This window comes from Phycodurus eques, chromosome 1, assembly GCF_024500275.1.
Source record: "Phycodurus eques isolate BA_2022a chromosome 1, UOR_Pequ_1.1, whole genome shotgun sequence".
In the NCBI taxonomy this organism is placed as follows: domain Eukaryota; kingdom Metazoa; phylum Chordata; class Actinopteri; order Syngnathiformes; family Syngnathidae; genus Phycodurus; species Phycodurus eques.
This window is the reverse complement of record NC_084525.1, coordinates 34,597,136-34,615,654: the sequence shown is the minus strand read 5'-3', so window position 1 is coordinate 34,615,654 and position 18,519 is coordinate 34,597,136. Positions and strand designations below refer to the sequence as shown.

The 18,519-nt window shown below is 44.3% G+C and overlaps 1 protein-coding gene and 1 non-coding gene across 4 annotated transcripts in view; both read left to right on the top strand.

Moving 5' to 3' along the window:
- The first annotated feature begins 1,398 nt into the window (after positions 1–1,398).
- Positions 1,399–18,519, top strand: part of naca (nascent polypeptide associated complex subunit alpha) — a 27,534-nt gene continuing 10,413 nt past the window's right edge. Inside the window, exons 1-4 of one of the 3 annotated variants that reach the window (XM_061689550.1) lie at positions 1,399–1,466; positions 2,019–2,093; positions 16,857–16,942; positions 17,147–17,224. In XM_061689550.1, coding sequence (XP_061545534.1) covers positions 2,024–2,093; positions 16,857–16,942; positions 17,147–17,224 — 234 coding nt within the window. In that variant the 5' untranslated portion in view covers positions 1,399–1,466; positions 2,019–2,023. Of the gene's footprint in view, positions 1,467–1,492; positions 1,570–2,018; positions 2,094–13,550; positions 15,416–16,856; positions 16,943–17,146; positions 17,225–18,519 lie in introns of those variants that run through there. The other 2 variants (XM_061689557.1, XM_061689540.1) reach the window with 2 other exon arrangements.
- Positions 16,991–17,064, top strand: LOC133414295 (small nucleolar RNA SNORD59). Its single transcript, XR_009769988.1, has one exon. It is a non-coding gene; the product is annotated as a small nucleolar RNA SNORD59 (small nucleolar RNA).

The window sequence follows — 18,519 nt, the reverse complement described above, 5'->3', positions numbered from 1 at the left end:
AACCACCATTTTGCATTTTTGAAAATGAAGTCAAACAATATATTAGGTCAATTAGACAATCCACGAATGTGAAAGCACATACAACTTTGAAGTTATGTGCTCAAAATAATTTATTTCTGTAATGAGACTGATTGTCTTCCTGTATTTGTATTTCACGCCCTGGCAATTGAACTTGTATGTTTTGTATTCCTTCCGCTTAAACAAAAACAAAACAAAAAAGCTGAAGAAAAACAGCCCCAAATCAACATGTGCCCACCATCATGCTTCATGGTAAGCCTTTGTATAAATGCATACACACAGATATGTATTGGTAAATATGACATGCCCATTTTGAGTTCTGTGCCGACTGCGTCGCAAAACTAGGGAGGTTGAAGTCAGCGCATATTCCACGTGTGCGTACGACAAGAAAAGCAAAAGACTAACGATGCTGTCCATCCATCCATTTTCTGAGCCACTTATCCTCACAAGGGTCGCGGGAGTGCTGGAGCCTATCCCAGCTATCATTGGGCAGGAGGCGGGGTACACCGTGAGCTGGTTTTATTATTATTATTATTATTAAAAAATATTATTATTTTAGATTGATTTATTTATTTTTAGCATACGCTTTGGAGTTGACAATACAGTAACACGAATGGGGAATAAGCAAGTTACAACCTAATTTCAGTGTCGATGCTTTGCTTTCGGTGGCACGGTGGACGACTGGTTAGAGCGTCCGCCTCACAGTTCTGAGGACCCCGGCCCCACCTGTGTGGAGTTTGCATGTTCTCCCCGTGCCTGCGTGGGTTTTCTCCGGGCACTCCGGTTTCCTCCCACATCCCAAAGACATGCATTAATTGGAGACTCTAAATTCCCCGTAGGTGTGACTGTGAGTGCGAATGGTTGTTTGTTTGTATGGTCCCTGCGATTGGCTGGCAACCAGTTCAGGGTGTACCCCGCCTCCTGCCCGATGACAGCTGGGATAGGCTCCAGCACGCCCGCGACCCAAGTGAGGAGAAGCAGCTCAGAAAATGGATGGATGGATGCTTTGCTTTCTATGGGAACGTCGCCCTTCCCAACATGGCCGCGACTACTTGCTCACCAACTACAATCAAAGTGATATGATTTACAGACTAAAAACAATTAAATGCTTTAAAAATATAAATATTGGAATGTGACTCTTTGTTTGGGCCGTTTAAAACAACAGCTGCTTATTTTATTTCATTTACATGATTACTTGTAAAATGTTATGTGTCACTTGTTTCAGAAAATATAAATACACTGAATTTATTTTAACGTCAATGTATTTCTTTTGCCCGCGATCCTCGTGAGGATAAGCGTTAAAGAAAATCGATGGATGGATTTCTTCTCTGCATTCTCAGAGTAACCTGGAAAAGGAAAATTGTGTTCCAAACCGGATATCCGCTAGTAAGGGACGTGACAAGTTCTCTCTCGCACTGCAGCCATCTTGGATGTAACGTTCTGTGTCTGTGAGTACCTCCGTTGTGAATCTAAAGTCATCCAGCCGTTTTCCAAAGATTACGGTTGCCATCAATTGTTTCAAATGTTAACTCAAAGTAGTATTATTAGTCGGTAAGGACATTTCCCCATATTTTCCCTAATTAAATGGTGCTTTGTACAGCCGATAGCCTGCTCAAAATGGGGGGCGGGGGGCATTTTGGCTGTTTCGTTTACGTGCAGCCTGCCATGCCCGCATTAGTAGTTAGCCAATTTTCATATCGTTCATAGGTTGACAACGAGTTGCTCGTTGTCAACGGTTGCTTTCAGGTAAAAATGGGCCTCGCCACCAACGTTGCAAGTCGTCTTATTAAGTTGTTTATAGCTTAACGCAGCTAAGAGGGCTCACCTAGCTAAAGCATGGGCTAGCCTGACTGGCCCAAGTAGCAGCAGTGTGTCCCTCGTCGAATAAGCAAAATTATGTTTCTTGAATATGAATCTAATCCATTTTAAGACCCACACATCGATGTGTATGTACTGTTCGTGGGTTTTGGCCCTGGGGTAACCATTCCGTCTTTTGTTAGCAACAATGCCTGGCGAAGCAACAGAAACTGTCCCAGTCACCGAGCAGGAGATGCAGCAGCCACAAGTGGAGACTGGTTCGTACATTTTAACTTGTCGTAAGAAGCATGTAATCAGAAATGCTGTATACAACAACATTCATGGGGACCTGGTATTGTACTCGATGGGGTTTGCAAATTACTTAAAATTGGGCACTTGATTTGAGGGGGTGACTTGATGTAAGATGAGTGGTTTGTATTGGGTGTGCATGTAACAGGTGACGGTCATTTTGACTGTCAGCTGCTCGGTGTTGTTGGCTTCCAGAGAGTAACCCAGGATCCCCTTATATTTATTCAGTCGTGTTTGCTGTTCTGCTCCAACAACTGGATTTGTTTTAGAAAGCATGTTGTGTGTTTTGTGTGCTCACTAAAGGCATTCTCACAACTAGATGAGACTTACTGATGCTTCAAATCTAGTAGCATGTGTTTTTTTATTCAAAGGTTTTCAGTTATTTTTACCTTACCCTTATTACATTTGTACTAAAACCTAAGAGTGGATAAACAAAACACATTGGGGCAGTTTTGTAAGCCGATGCCACTTCTAGCTCAACTGCCTCAAAGTTATCTGATAAAAGTGAATTCAGCCTAGAGGGCTGTACATTAATCGACTGAAAATGGAACATTGCTCTTCACATTGTCTTCTAAAATTGCAAACACGGGTATTATTTCACAAATGAGCTGTTATTTTGGCGCACAGCTATGGGGTAAAACCAACCTCTTTACATGCACTTTATAATTAAATGTGAATTATCAGGAGTTTCTGTAACAGTGTGATGTATGTACTCAGTTTGAGGTGAATGAAAAATTGCAATTGTTTTTTTTTTTGTTTGTTTGTTTTTTTTAAGAACCCTGTAAGGTTGAAATTAAATCACAAATATAGAATTTAGGGCTGTCACTATTTAATCTTTTTAGAATTGATTATCTTATCGATTATTCCATCGAATAATGCCACCCCCCCCCTTCTGCAATTCTTTTTTTATTTAGTTTTTTTTTTTTGTTATTCACATGCATTTTATTCTCCTTCATGAGAGAGGAACTTCTATCCTTTAACTGCAACAACCCGCTTCTCGCCCAGAGTCAGCTGGGATCGGCTCCAGCTTGCCCCTGATCCTAGTGGTGGTAAGTGGTATGGAAAACGAATGATTCTTTGTTCCATCAAAATAACATTTGCAAACGTCTTTTACTTTGTTTGGAAAACAATTTTCAACATTTTTGCCTATTTTCTAACATCTTATGGATCAAACAAGTAATGAGTATCATCAATTTGTCTTTGCATTTTCTGAACTGTCAATTTTAAAATGTCTTGTTGGACATCCATCCATCCATCCATTTTCTGTACCACTAAACCCCATTAGGGGTGCATTGGATCGTATTCCAGCCGACTATGGGCAAGAGGCCAACCCTGGACTGGTCACCAGCCAATCGCTGGGCACATATAACCAAACAACCATTCGCGCTCACATTCACACCCACAGACAATTTAGGACCTCCAGTCAATCTACCGTGCATGTTTTTGGGAAGTGGGCGGAAATCGGAGTACCCAGAGAAAGCCCACGCAGGCACGGGGAGAACATACAAACAGGCGAGGCCGGAATTGAAGCCGGGTCCTCAGAACTGTGAGGCAGATGTGCTAACCAGTCGTCCACTGTGCCGCTCTCCTGTTGCACATTAGGGATTTTTTTTGTCCGATTCGAGTGGCACAAAACAGGTCCAAAAAATGTCATATAAATACGACACACCACAGAGAAGAGTAAGCCTGCCAAATTTGAATGAATAAAAAAAAATTGCTAAGTGTATAAAATCAGGCTTCCAAACTTGAATAATAAGGGCCGCCACTCAGGTGCTGTGGGTGTGCTGAATTGATACGCCAAAAGGAATCAAACATACTGAGGGGGTGATGGCTCAACTTCTAACTTATGATGTAAAAGCACGCTCGGGGGCTAAACTTCAAAATATAATAAACTATAATCATAACAACAAGCAGTAGTAATTTTCCAAGTAGAAAACAGAAAATTAGGTTTTTGTGACAAGCTGCACTTAGAGCAGAACTTTTTTGGGTATTTTGACACCAAATATTTACAGTACTTTCCTTCAGTATGACAATATAAACACTTATAAAGGGCTTTTGATGGCAAAATAACTATTTCTATGTACGTAACTATTTACAATTTTCTCATCTGAAAAGAATGGAGGAACTTTTAACTGTATACAGGTGTGTGTGTGTGAGAGAGAGAGAGAGACTGATTGCATGTGTGTCTGCCTGCCTGTTTGTGATTTCCTCCGCAATGGGGCAGACTGCTGGGGTGTGGTTCAAAATACTCCAGAGCCGTACAGGTTGGTCTTGTCCACAATGTGTTGGACCAGCTCGTCTGTGAGAAACCGTTCCAAGTCAGCAGGCTCATCAGAATCCAGCTCTGCGGGTAGAGCTCAGCGGTCCATGGGTTGAAGTGAAGGGTTTCTTATTTGGCCACCAGTCAGCCTGATGCCAGTCAGAATTATCCCTACTTCTGCTGGATACACAGCCTGTGAATTATAGAAATGTGAACAATTACCATATATTTTTTTAATTGTTGCAGTGTGATGTGGATTTAAAAAAAATATATATATACAGTGGAACCTCGATAAAACGGACTGTGTGTCCAAAAATAGTTTACATTTGTCGCTTAAACTGCCGTTGACGAAGTCTGTAGGTTCCAGAATTAGCCGCTGTTGTTTACTGGCGCTATGGCGCAATAAAGGCAGAGACTGTTTCTGGGTCATAGATGGCCAATATGACTCGATCCAACGAAAAGACATGCTTAAGTGGTGGCCTTGTTGAATGTGGCAACATTTCTACGTGGCTGTCATGATGGTAGGAGTTCATCAATTATAGTAGCATATCTAGCATAGTGATCTCGGCTGTTGAGTGCTCACATGGCTGCGGTGTTGATGCAGAGGACTACGACAGTCTCTGGAGTCTGGAACATGTTTTTTGGTACAGTTTTTTTTTTTTTTTTTTTGTCAAGCCGTTCATCCATGACAATGGAGTTTGAACTAGGAAGCACTTATTCTTTGCAGCTCATGAAAGCAACTCGCCTATGACTCCTAATACGTCAACAGTTTACATAAAGCACACCAGCAGTAAGTTTGGATACATCTTGAAATGTTTCAGACATTTTCAGGCTTATTTCTATTTATCACTTTGTACTGTATTGGCTGTTTTAGGCCACGAAAAAAGTACAAAACAGTAATTTTGTGTTGTACAGTAATATGGCTGCATATGACAAAAAAAGTGCTTCAATGTACCGTACAATTGGCTACAATGGACGACTCCCCACCCCTATCAGTCTGTTTTATCGAGGTTCCACTGTATTTTGTTGCTGTTTTGTGAAGTTTTTTTTTTTTTTTTTTGTCTTTGCCAACTGGAGGAGTGACCTTTGTCACCTTACTGCTGGACGCAGCATCTGTAAATTATATATATATATACAATTATAAATGCCACTATTATTTTTTTCATTGCAATACCGCAATACTGTTTTTTCACCTACCCTCAACACACATTTTTCTGAATTTTATATACTTACATTCAAGTGTTAGAGCAGTCATTTTGTCATCATTGCTCAACTTTTTTAGCATGGCTTTCTATAACTACAACCCCAATTCCAATGAAGTTGGGACGTTGTGTTAAACCTAAATAAAAACAGAATACAATGATTTGCAAATCATGTTCAACCTATATTTAATTGAATACAATACAAAGACAAGATATTTAAAGTTCAAACTGATAAACTTTGTTTTTAGCAAATAATCATTAACTTGGAATTTTATGGCTGCAACATGTTCCAAAAAAGCTGTGACAGGGTCATGTCTACCACTCTGTTACATCACCTTTTCTTATAACAACATTAAATAAACGTTTGGGAACTGAGGACACTAATTGTTGCTTTGTAGGTGGAATTCCTTTCCATTCTTGCTTGATGAACAGCTTCAGCTGTTCAACAGTCCGGGGTCTCCGTTGTTGTATTTTACGCTTCATAATGCTTCATTTGGACTGCAGGCAGGCCAGTCTAGTACCCGCACTCTTTTACTACGAAGCCACGCTGTGGTAACACATGCAGAATATGGTTTGGCATTGTCTTGCTGAAATAAGCAGGACGTCCATGAAAAAGACGTTGCTTTGATGGCATCATATGTTTCTCCAAAACCTGTGTAGCGTTTATGGAATGAAATAAGAATTGGGCTTAATTTAGAAGGAAACGATGAGTTGGACGCAACGCCTGCGTCACTTCCGGGTTATCGTAATTTTAAATTACAGCGTTATAAATCAAGATATTTGATATATATGTGGGGCACAAATTAAACTATGACGTGGGGCACCACGTCATAGTGGTTACGCCACCATATGTGAATGGATTGTGGATTCCTGGGCTAAGGTATCTGCTTTGACTGTTGTCCGAGCTTTCGCGAAAGCCGGCATCATTGCTGAGCAGCCCCCCGGCAACGAGACTTACTCCGACAATGACGAGAGGGAACCCTGCATGTTTTGTGGAAAACTTGCCCAACTGTTCATTTCCGATACAGAAGATGTGGACTTTGATGGATTTGTGGATGAGGATTGATCAAAAAATAATGTGAGTACATTAAATACTTCAATAAATCACAACCAAACTCAAGTTTTGCTCCCACTGCCTTTTTAAAAACATTGTTTAGCGTGCTTGCATGCTACTATATGTTTTAAGCTAGTGTATGTTTTTCCAAGCCTGTGCCCAATAATACGGTCCACGTTATGTATGTGTTAAATACAGAAATAGACCCCGTAACTGAGACTGCGCCTTTTAATACGATGCACCTTATGGTTGTGAAAATACGGTAGGTTGAACATGATTTGAAAATCATTGTATTCTGTTTTTGTTTAACACAACGTCCTAACTTCATTGGAATTGGGGATGTAAAAGGATGACCATAAGTCTATCGATCTAGTCCTTCTAGTCATCTATATGCCACACATCGTGTTCATGATCTGTACTGGCAGCAAATGTTTAGTCGACTAAATATAATATAAATAAATAAATATGTGAGGGAGGGGGTGATAGAGGAAGCTAAGGATTTTAGCAAGAAGAAGAATAGAAGAATCATCTTTTATTGTCATGAACATGCATGCACACGAAATTTGTTCTCTCTGCAGCGGGGACAGGGCCCTGTATAATCGAGCTAGAAACCAGCTTACTAAAGAAATTAACATTGCAAAGAGGATCTATGCAGCAAAGTTGGAAACACAGTTTAGCGCGAACGACTCAAAATCAGTCTGGCGTGCATTCCAATCGCTGACTAATTACAAGCGACGATCCCCCCAAGCTGAGAACAATAGCACACTAGCCAACGACTTGAATACCTTCTATTGCAGATTTGAAAAGGACAGTTTCACTCCACACACCCACCCGGCCGCACCCGCGACCACAACCACACCTCTGACCTCTGCGTTAACCATCCATGAACAGGATGTGAGACGCATCTTCAAACAACAGAAGATTAACAAAGCGGCAGGACCGGACCATGTATCACCATCCTGCCTCAATGTCTGTGCGGACCAGCTCGCTCCAGTCTTCACTCAGATCTTCAACAGATCTTTGGAAATGTGCGAAGTTCCATCCTGTTTCAAACGCTCCACCATCATTCCAGTCCCCAAGAAACCTGCAATCTCTGGTCTGAATGACTACAGGCCTGTCGCTTTGACATCTGTGGTCATGAAGTCCTTTGAACGTCTCGTGCTGGACCACCTCAAGAGTGTCACAGGTCCCCTGCTGGACCCCCTGCAGTTTGCCTACCAAGCGAACAGGTCTGCGGATGATGCAGTCAACATGGGACTGCACTTCATCCTAGAACACCTCGACAGTGCAGGGACCTACGCGAGGATCCTGTTCGTGGACTTCAGCTCAGCGTTCAACACCATCATCCCTGAACTCCTTTCAACCAAGCTTCTCCAGCTCAGCGTCTCACCTGCCATCTGCCAGTGGATTTACAGCTTTCTGACGGGCAGGACACAGCAGGTCAGGCTGGGGGAGGCCACCTCATCCACACGCAGCATCAGCACTGGGGCGCCCCAAGGTTGTGTCCTCTCTCCGCTGCTCTTCTCTCTCTACACGAACGACTGCACCTCAGCGAACCAGACTGTCAAGCTCCTGAAGTTTGCAGATGACACCACTGTCATCGGCCTCATCAAGGACTGTGACGAGTCTGCATATCGACAGGAAGCGAAGCGGCTGGAGCTGTGGTGCGGCCGACACAACCTGGAGCTGAACACGCTCAAGACGGTAGAGATGATCGTGGACTTCAGGAGGCATCCTTCGCCACAGCTGCCCCTCACGTTGTCCAGCTGCCTTGTCAACCGTCGAGACCTTCAAGTTCCTGGGAATTACAATCTCTCAGGACCTGAAGTGGGCGACCAACATCAACTCCGTCCTCAAAAAGGCCCAGCAGAGGATGTACTTCCTGCGGCTTCTGAGAAAGCACGGCCTGCCACCGGAGCTGCTGAGACAGTTCTACACAGCGGTCATCGAATCGGTCCTGTGTTCTTCCATCACAGTCTGGTTTGGTGCTGCTACAAAAAAGGACAAACTCCGACTGCAACGGACAATCAAAACTGCTGAAAGGATTGTCGGTACCCCCCTACCCACCATTGAGGACTTGCACGCTGCCAGAACTAAGACAAGGGCGTGCAAAATCCTTTCGGACCGTCCGCACCCCGGTCACCAGCTCTTCCAGCTCCTTCCCTCAGGTAGGCGCTACCGATCAACGCAAACTAGAACTAGTAGACATTCCAACAGCTTCTTCCCTCTTGCGATCAACTTCTTAAACACCTAACCTATAATTCCATTACAATAAGATGGCAGTTTTTGACTTGAGTTCGTTGTCACATTTCTGTGGGGCCAATTATGTATTACTCGTGCACTCACTGTAGTTGTCTCGCCATGCTGCACTATTTGCATATACTGGCCACTCATGCCAGAGTAGCATCTGCTCCATTTGCACACTGATTGAGGAGTATCTGTAACATTTGCACAACCAACATTGTCCCAGATGATCGCACTACTCGTCACTTTAAACCGCATACACTCTTTGAAGTCTCAGCGCCCTTTGCACAATGGTCATTGCACCGGACTATCGCAATATTAGTCATTCGAACTGCTCTAAGTGCTAGAGGACTCTGCATCTTTTTGCACAATTGTTTTTTGTCAATGGCTTTATGTCTCCAAAGTGTTCTGTAAATTGACTGTCTGTTGTACTAGAGCGGCTCCAACTACCGGAGACAAATTCCTTGTGTGTTTTGGACATACTTGGCAAATAAAGATGATTCTGATTAACCCATCACAGTGAACACATACAAATGTTAGTGGAACACACTGGAGCAAGGGGCAGCTGAAGCGCCCGGGGAGCATTTCGGGGTATCGGTGTCTTGCTCAAGGACACCACAGCCGTGAGTCAGGGGGATGTTGGTGAATGGTCCAGTCTTAGGTCTTGAACCTAGGTCCCCCACGGTGGTAGGCAATGATCTTAACCATTGGGCCACGGCAAGCAAGCTAATGAGCTCCTACCTCCTTTGTTTCTGTCCGGAGTGTCAGTGTTCATTTTTTTTTTTTTTTTTTTTTTTTTTTTTTCTCTTCCTCCCCCCAATCTCTGTGATTGCCATCGTCATCTGTCAATGATGATGACCTCTTTTTAGTTTTGTTCCTCGAGACACACTGCTCCATTGGCAGCTGTCTGTATTTCTTCAATTTTTCCCGTTTTATCCATGCTTCTCTCGTCTTCAATATTGCTTCAGCCAGTTTCACCCTCACTTCTTCTTTATGACAATGTCTGACCTCTCACCCAAGACACTGCTGCCATCTGCTGGCGGTTATTATGGCAGAATTATTTTGTTTCCCAAGCTTCAAATGTGGAAGTCGAGCTGCCTCAGGCCCTTCTCAGCCCCGTCCTGTTGAAAAATATAATTGATGAGTCTTGTGGTCATTGGTGGGAAAAGTTTGGTTTTCAATTGTTTATTCTTCAATGGCAGGGAAAAGGTTATTTTAATCACCGTGAGTAAGCAGCCCTAAAACAATATATTACTATTATAATGCTCTCTCTAAATAATGGAAACATAGCAATGCAAAGCAATGGAAGAGTATTCCCAGACTAATTGTAGCCCAGATGGAGTGTTTCCAGGTTGTGTGAAGGTTGATGAGCGAGCTCAAATTTGAAATCGCAAGTACCTAAAATGGTATGGTTTGCTTCAGTTAAGGGTCATCGCAAATTAGCTCCCTTAATGATTTTTTAACAACATGCCTTCAGTTAGCAGAGCGAGTGACTGTTTTTGTTTTCTGCATTTTGAATTGTTTTGCATCAAACAAGTGCCAGGCAAATTTCACTTTTCTAACCCTAAAAATTTTATGTCTTGGTTTGATAATTTAACCTGCATGGGAAACACTTCCGCCTTTCTGTTTGAAAAGAAATTAAAGAATATGTTTTTGTTTAGCTACACCTCCTGTCCCAGCTTCCTCCCAGCAACCCCAGACAGCTTCTGGGCCTGCAAAGCCCAAAGGCAAAGATGCCAAAAGTGCTCAGGGTTCTTCTGACCCAAAAGCTGTTCCTGGCAGAAGAAAACGCTCTTCTTTGTCTGCCTCGTCCTCATCTCCCACCTCACCAAAATCCACTCCCTCCTCAACACCTTTGTCACCGGTTCAATCTCCCTTGGCTTCCTCACCTTCAGCAGCCCTTAAAGTTACCCCAAAGTCTGCTGTGGCAGCTTCAGAATCTCTTGCTTCTAGCCCTTCCAAATCTTTTGAAGTTACTTTTCTGACAGCTGCTTCAGTTCCTACTGATGATGACCTTCCACCACTTATTCCACCTGCAAAGCCAAGTAAAATATTAAATCAAAATAGTCCTGTTGTCCCTGTAGAAGTATCTAAAATAAAATCCAAATCTGAGAATGCATCTCGAGCGGAAATAAAGACTGACACAGAGTCAAAGACTACGCCTGCTGAGGCCACTGCTCCACTTAAAGTTGTTCAAGCCTCAACTGTTAATGTTGGGACCATAAAACCATCTCCAACTAAAGTCATGGAAACTGTTTCAAAGACCAATCCCAATTATCTTCATACTAAACCAGCCGCTCAGGACAAACCTGCTCCCATGGAAGTGGCAAAGCCAGCCACTCAGGTCAGATCTGCTCCTGTGGAGGTCACAAAGCCAGCCGCTCAGGTCAAACGTGCTCCAGTGGAGTCTGCTAAGGTAGTCTTGCAAGAAAAGTCTACTCCTGCGGGGGCTGCCAAGCCACCCCAGCAGGCCAAATCAGCTCCCGTGCAGCCTGTTCCTGTAGATGCGGCCAAGACAGTACCACAAGACAAGGTTGCCAAACCTGCTCCAATTGAGGCTGCCCAGCCACCCTTGCAAGAAAAGCTTGCTACTATGGTGGCTGCAAAGCCAGAAACACAGGATAAGGCTGCTCCCATGGAGACTGCCAAGCCAGCCACGCAAGACAAGGCTGCCAAGCCTGCTCCTGTGGAGGCCACTAAGTCAGCCTTGCAAGACAAGCATGTCCCTGTGGAGGCTGCCAAGCCAGCCGCTCAGGTCAAATCCGATCCCAAGCAGGCAGTCAAGCTAGTCTTGCAAGAAAAGCCTGTTCCTGCGGAGGCTGCCAAGCCACTACAGCAGGTCAAATCTGCTCCTGTGCAGCCTGTTCCTGTGAAGCTAAGAAAGCCTTCCCCTGTAGATGCTGCCAAGGCAGTACCACAGGACAAGGTTGCCAAACCTGCTCCAATTGAGGCTGCCCAGCCATCCTTGCAAGAAAAGCTTGCTACTATGGTCGCTGCAAAGCCAGAAACACAGGATAAGGCTGCTCCCATGGAGACTGCCAAGCCAGCCCCACAAGACAAGGCTTCCAAGCCTGCTCCTGTGGAGGCCACTAAGTCAGCCTTTCAAGACAAGCATGTCCCCGTGGAGGCTGCCAAGTCAGCCGCTAAGGTCAAATCCGATCCCAAGCAGGCTGTCAAGCTCGTCTTGCAAGAAAAGCCTGTTCCTGCGGAGGCTGCCAAGCCATTCCAGCAGGTCAAATCTGCTCCTGTGCAGCCTGTTCCTGTGAAGCCTAGAAAGCCTTCCACTGTAGATGCTGCCAAGGCAGTACCACAAGACAAGGCTGCCAAACCTGCTCCTATGGTGGCTGCAAAGCCAGAAACACAGGATAAGGCTGCTCCCATGGAGACTGCCAAGCCAGCCCCACAAGACAAGGCTGCCAAGCCTGCTCCTGTGGAGGCCACTAAGTCAGCCTTGCAAGACAAGCATGTCCCCGTGGAGGCTGCCAAGCCAGCCGCTCAGGTCAAGTCCGCTCCCAAGCAGGTTGCCAAGCTAGTCTTGCAAGAAAAGCCTGTTCCTGCGGAGGCTGCCAAGCCATTCCAGCAGGTCAAATCTGCTCCTGTGCAGCCTGTTCCTGTGAAGCCTAGAAAGGCTTCCACTGTAGATGCTGCCAAGGCAGTACCACAAGACAAGGCTGCCAAACCTGCTCCTATGGTGGCTGCAAAGCCAGAAACACAGGATAAGGCTGCTCCCATGGAGACTGCCAAGCCAGCCCCACAAGACAAGGCTGCCAAGCCTGCTCCTGTGGAGGCCACTAAGTCAGCCTTGCAAGACAAGCATGTCCCCGTGGAGGCTGCCAAGCCAGCCGCTCAGGTCAAGTCCGCTCCCAAGCAGGTTGCCAAGCTAGTCTTGCAAGAAAAGCCTGTTCCTGCGGAGGCTACCAAGCCATTCCAGCAGGTCAAATCTGCCCCTGTGCAGCCTGTTCCCGTGAAGCTTAGAAAGCCTTCCCCTGTAGATGCTGTCAAGACAGCGCCACAAGACAAGGCTGACAAAACTGCTCCAATTGAGGCTGCCCAGCCACCCTTGCAAGAAAAGCTTGCTACTATGGTGGATGCAAAGCCAGAAACACAGGATAAGGCTGCTCCCATGCAGATTGCCAAGCCAGCCCCGCAAGACAAGTCTGCCAAGCCTGTACCCGTGGAGGCTGCCAAGCCAGCCGCTCAGGTCAAGTCCGCTCCCAAGCAGGCTGCCAAGCTCGTCTTGCAAGAAAAGCCTGTTCCTGCGGAGGCTGCCAAGCCATTCCAGCAGGTCAAATCTCCCCCTGTACAGCCTGTTCCCGTGAAGCCTAGAAAGCCTTCCCCTGTAGATGCTGCCAAGACAGCGCCACAAGACAAGGCTGCCAAACCTACTCCAGTTGAGGCTACCCAGCCACCCTTGCAAGAAAAGCTTGCTACTATGGTGGCTGCAAAGCCAGAAACACAGGATAAGGCTGCTCCCATGGAGACTGCCAAGCCAGCCCCGCAAGACAAGGCTGCCAAGCCTGCTCCTGTGGAGGCCACTAAGTCAGCCTTGCAAGACAAGCATGTCCCTGTGGAGGCTGCCAAGCCAGCCGCTCAGGTCAAGTCCGCTCCCAAGCAGGCTGCCAAGCTAGTCTTGCAAGAAAAGCCTGTTCCTGCGGAGACTGCCAAGCCACTCCAGCAGGTCAAATCTGCTCCTGTGCAGCCTGTTCCTGTGAAGCCTAGAAAGCCTTCCCCTGTAGATGCTGCCAAGACAGCCCCACAAGACAAGGCTGCCAAACCTGCTCCAATTGAGGCTGCCCAGCCACCCCTGCAAGAAAAGCTTGCTACTATGGTGGCTCCAAAGCCAGAAACACAGGATAAGGCTTCTCCCATGGAGACTGCCAAGCCAGCCCCACAAGACAGGGCTGTCCAAGCCTGCTCCTGTGGAGGCCACTAAGTCAGCCTTGCAAGACAAGGATGTCCCTGTGGAGGCTACCAAGCCAGCCGCTCAGTTCAAATCAGCTCCCAAGCAGGCTGCCAAGCTAGTCTTGCAAGAAAAGCCTGTTCCTAGTGAGGCTGCCAAGCCTCTTCAGCAGGTCAAATCAGCCCCTGTGCAGCCTGTTCCTGTGAAGCCTAGAAAGCCTTCCCCTCTAGATGCTGCCAAGACAGCACCACAAGACAAGGCTGCCAAGCCTGCTCCTATGGAGGCCACTAAGTCAGCCTTGCAAGACAAGGAGGCTGCCAAGCCAGCCGCTCAGTTCAAATCAGCTCCCAAGCAGGCTGCCAAGCTAGTCTTGCAAGAAAAGCCTGTTCCTAGTGAGGCTGCCAAGCCTCTCCAGCAGGTCAAATCAGCCCCTGTGCAGCCTGTTCCTGTGAAGCCTAGAAAGCCTTCCCCTCTAGATGCTGCCAAGACAGCACCACAAGACAAGGCTGCCAAGACTGCTCCTGTGGAGGCCACTAAGTCAGCCTTGCCAGACAAGGATGTCCCTGTGGAAGCTGCCAAGCCAGCTCCACGGGACAAGCCACTTTCTGTGGAGGCTGCCAAGCCAGCCGCTCGGGACAAATCCGCTCCCAGGCAGGCAGCCAAAGTTGCCGAGACGCCGACTGTGGAGGCCACCCTGCTATCCTTGGAAGACAAGCATGTCCCTGTGGAAGCTGCGAAGCCAGCCGCTGAGGACAAATCCACTTCCATGCACGCCGCCAAGTCAGCCCCTCAAGACAAGGGCGCCAAGTCAGCCCCTCAAGACAAGGGCGCCAAGTCAGCCCCTCAAGACAAGGGCGCCAAGTCAGCCCCTCAAGACAAGGGCGCCAAGTCAGCCCCTCAAGACAAGGACGCCAAGTCAGCCCCTCAAGACAAGGGCGCCAAATCAGCCCCTCAAGACAAGGGCGCCAAGTCAGCCCCTCAAGACAAGGGCGCCAAGCCAGCCCCTCAAGACAAGGGCGCCAAGCCAGCCCCTCAAGACAAGGGCGCCAAGCCAGCCCCTCAAGACAAGGCCGCCAAGCCAGCCCCTCAAGACAAGGCCGCCAAGCCAGCCCCTCAAGACAAGGCCGCCAAGCCAGCCCCTCAAGACAAGGCCGCCAAGCCAGCCCCTCAAGACAAGGCCGCCAAGCCAGCCCCTCAAGACAAGGCCGCCAAGCCAGCCCCTCAAGACAAGGCCGCCAAGCCAGCGCCTCAAGACAAGGCCGCCAAGCCAGCGCCTGTTGAGGCTGCAAACTCATCCCAACAAAACAAGGCTGTCAAGCCATCTCCTCAGGACAAATCTACTACCACAAATGCCGCCAAGCCAGACTTGGAGGACAAACCTGTTGTGGTGGAAGGAGCCGAGCCAGAGAAACATACTCAGAAGGCTGAACTCAAGTCCGTTACAGAAACTAAACCAATTGCTGAGACCAAATTGGTTGGCGAGATTCCTGTCCTTGACCCAACTAAACTTAAATTTGCTGATGCCCTTGTAAAACCTGCCCCTGTCCAACCTGATGTTGAAGTAATAAGTTCTGTCCCATCACACAAAACTGCCCCCACATCTGATAAAACCCCAGGCAAGGTGGAGACTGTGATCAAGAATGATGCGGGTATTTCTTTCTTTCCTTCTTCCTTTCTTGTTGCTGTATATCCTACTGTCACTGAACTGGTAGTTTCCGAAATGCTGAAGTAGGGCTGCACAATTAATTGAAATTTAATCATGATCACGTGTTTGGCTGCCATGATTAAATTAACCTGATCGTCAGCAATTTTTACATTTAAAATGCGGGCACTGCCGCATGAGTCAGCCAACCACAAGGGGGCAAACACATTAAGGCTCCATTCACCGGTTTAAATAACAGGCGAGCGGTGCCTGGCGCATCCTCCAGTGGCCCAGGAGCATCCTCCAGTGGCCCAGGAGCTCAGCCTTGGTGGAGCGAGTCATTACGAGAGAAAAAGTGCAGCAAAAAATTGGAAATGAGGAGCTAGTTCTTCGAAAAGGGATCAACGTACCTTTTCTGAACATGTTTCGATTGAGGGCAAGTGATGCTAAACAAGTAGTATATAAAGACTGCAACAGAGTTGTCTGTCCCACAAGGTTAATATAACTAATCTGTTCATCCATCTGTAAAAATGCCACCAATAAATGAAGCCACAGCGATTGTTAATACTATGGATTACAGTAAAATGGCAGAACTGAAGTGGGTCAGCTTTTAAAATGAAAGCTCAAAATTGAAAATTGCATTACCGGAATGCATAGTATTAACAATCATTGTAGCGGCTGGAATTTTTGATTGGATGCTGGCCTGACCGCAGGGAAAACGCTTAAGAGTAAACAAAGATGGAAATCACAACTTTCAAGTTATTTTTAGTTGGCGACCACGACTGAGAACGATTGAGCCGTACCAGTCCTTGACATTTCACTATATTGACGGAGACTTTCAAATAAAAATTTGGTGCTTGCATCCATGCAGCCATGTTATTGTCTTTTATGTATAAACTGTATTTGCTTCCATTGACTTGCACTTTGATTGCACTCTATAAAAGCATTTTGTATTTATTCAGTTAGCCCTTGGTAAATATGAAATTGTTGAGTAATATTTTTTCTATCATTTATTCTTAATTTCATTTTGCACTGAAACTTCGTTTATTGAAAAGTAGTGCAATAAAAATGAGTTTCCTAACAAGAAATAATAATGATTAATAGTATTGATGAACATAACCGTGATTATAATTTTTGCCATAATCGTGCAGCCCTATGCTGAAGCATATTGTTTAAATCACAATTTATAATCAAAAAATATAATGTAAATTATGGGTTTTACTGTAAAAGACTTATCCATTTTGCTTTGTCTGCCTTTGTAACATTGATATGCATTTTTATTTTTAACTTGTTTTTTGGGGTGGGGGGTCAGCATCAAAATCTAACCTGTAGAACATGTTGAGTTTGTGAGCAAGAAAAATGTAAGCTATTTTAATTTTGTTGCTTTTTTTTCTCTTTTTTTTTTCTTCCCCTCCCCCTCAAAATTGTAGGTTCAGGCACTGAGTCGGAGAGTGATGACTCGGTCCCTGAGTTGGAGGAACAAGACTCTGCACAAACGCAGACACAGCAAGCACAGGTACGGTTGAAGTCTGTTTGCTGGTGTTTGCAAAACATGGATCTTGAATCTTCGATGATGATTTACACAGCGACTTTCGTTCTTCTGATCCAACTGAAGCCAGCCTTAGTGTACTGAGACTATTTATTTACTTTTGGGAGGGGGATCAAAGATGCTCATTCTCTGGGTTCAGATTATTACAGATGAACGCTTTGCTTGCCGTAGGTTGCGGCTGCTGCTGAACTGGATGAGGAGCCCGTCAGTAAAGCAAAACAAAGCCGCAGTGAAAAGAAGGCACGAAAGGTAATCAAATCCTAAATCACAGTAAGCTTTAGAATAGACTGTAAAGTTCTGCTTCTGGTCTATAAATTACTAAATGGTTTAGGTCCTGAATATAATTGAGAATTGCTAATAAAATATAAACCCAGTAAGGCTCTGAGATCTACAGACTTAAAATAGTGGAGCACTGAGTCCAAAGCAGACATGGTGAAGCAGCTGTAGATGCTATGCTGCATACAAATGGAATAGGTTGTTAACAGAAGTATATATGTATATATGTATGTATGTGCGTTCGTACGCGTATGTATATGTATGTGTATGTGTATATATATTTGTATGTGTGTGTATATATGTGTATGTATATATATATGTATATATGTGTGTATATGTGTATATATATATATATATATATATATGTATATGTATATATGTGTGTGTATATGTATATATATATGTATATGTATATATGTGTGTGTATATGTATATATATATATGTATATATGTGTGTGTATATGTATATATATATGTATATGTATATACGTGTATATGTATGTGTATATATATATACGTGTGTATATGTATGTGTATATATATATACGTGTGTATATATATATACGTGTGTATATATATATATATACGTGTATATATATATATACACGTATATATATATATACGTGTATATATATATATACGTGTGTATATATATATACGTGTGTATATATATATACGTGTGTATATATATATATATACGTGTATATATATATATACACGTATATATATATATATATATATACACGTATATATATATATATATATATACACGTATATATATATATATATATATACACGTATATATATATATATATATATACACGTGTATATATATATATACACACGTATATATATATATATACACGTGTGTGTATATATATATATACACACGTGTATATATATACACGTGTGTGTATATATATATATACACACGTATATATATATATACACGTGTGTATATATATATATATACACACGTATATATATATATACACGCGTATATATATATATACGTGTATATATATATATACGTGTATATATATATATATACGTGTATATATATATATACGTGTATATATATATATACGTGTGTATATATATATATACGTGTGTATATATATATATACGTGTGTATATATATATATACGTGTGTATATATATATATACGTGTGTATATATATATATATATACGTGTGTATATATATATATATATACGTGTGTATATATATATATATATACGTGTGTATATATATATATATATACGTGTG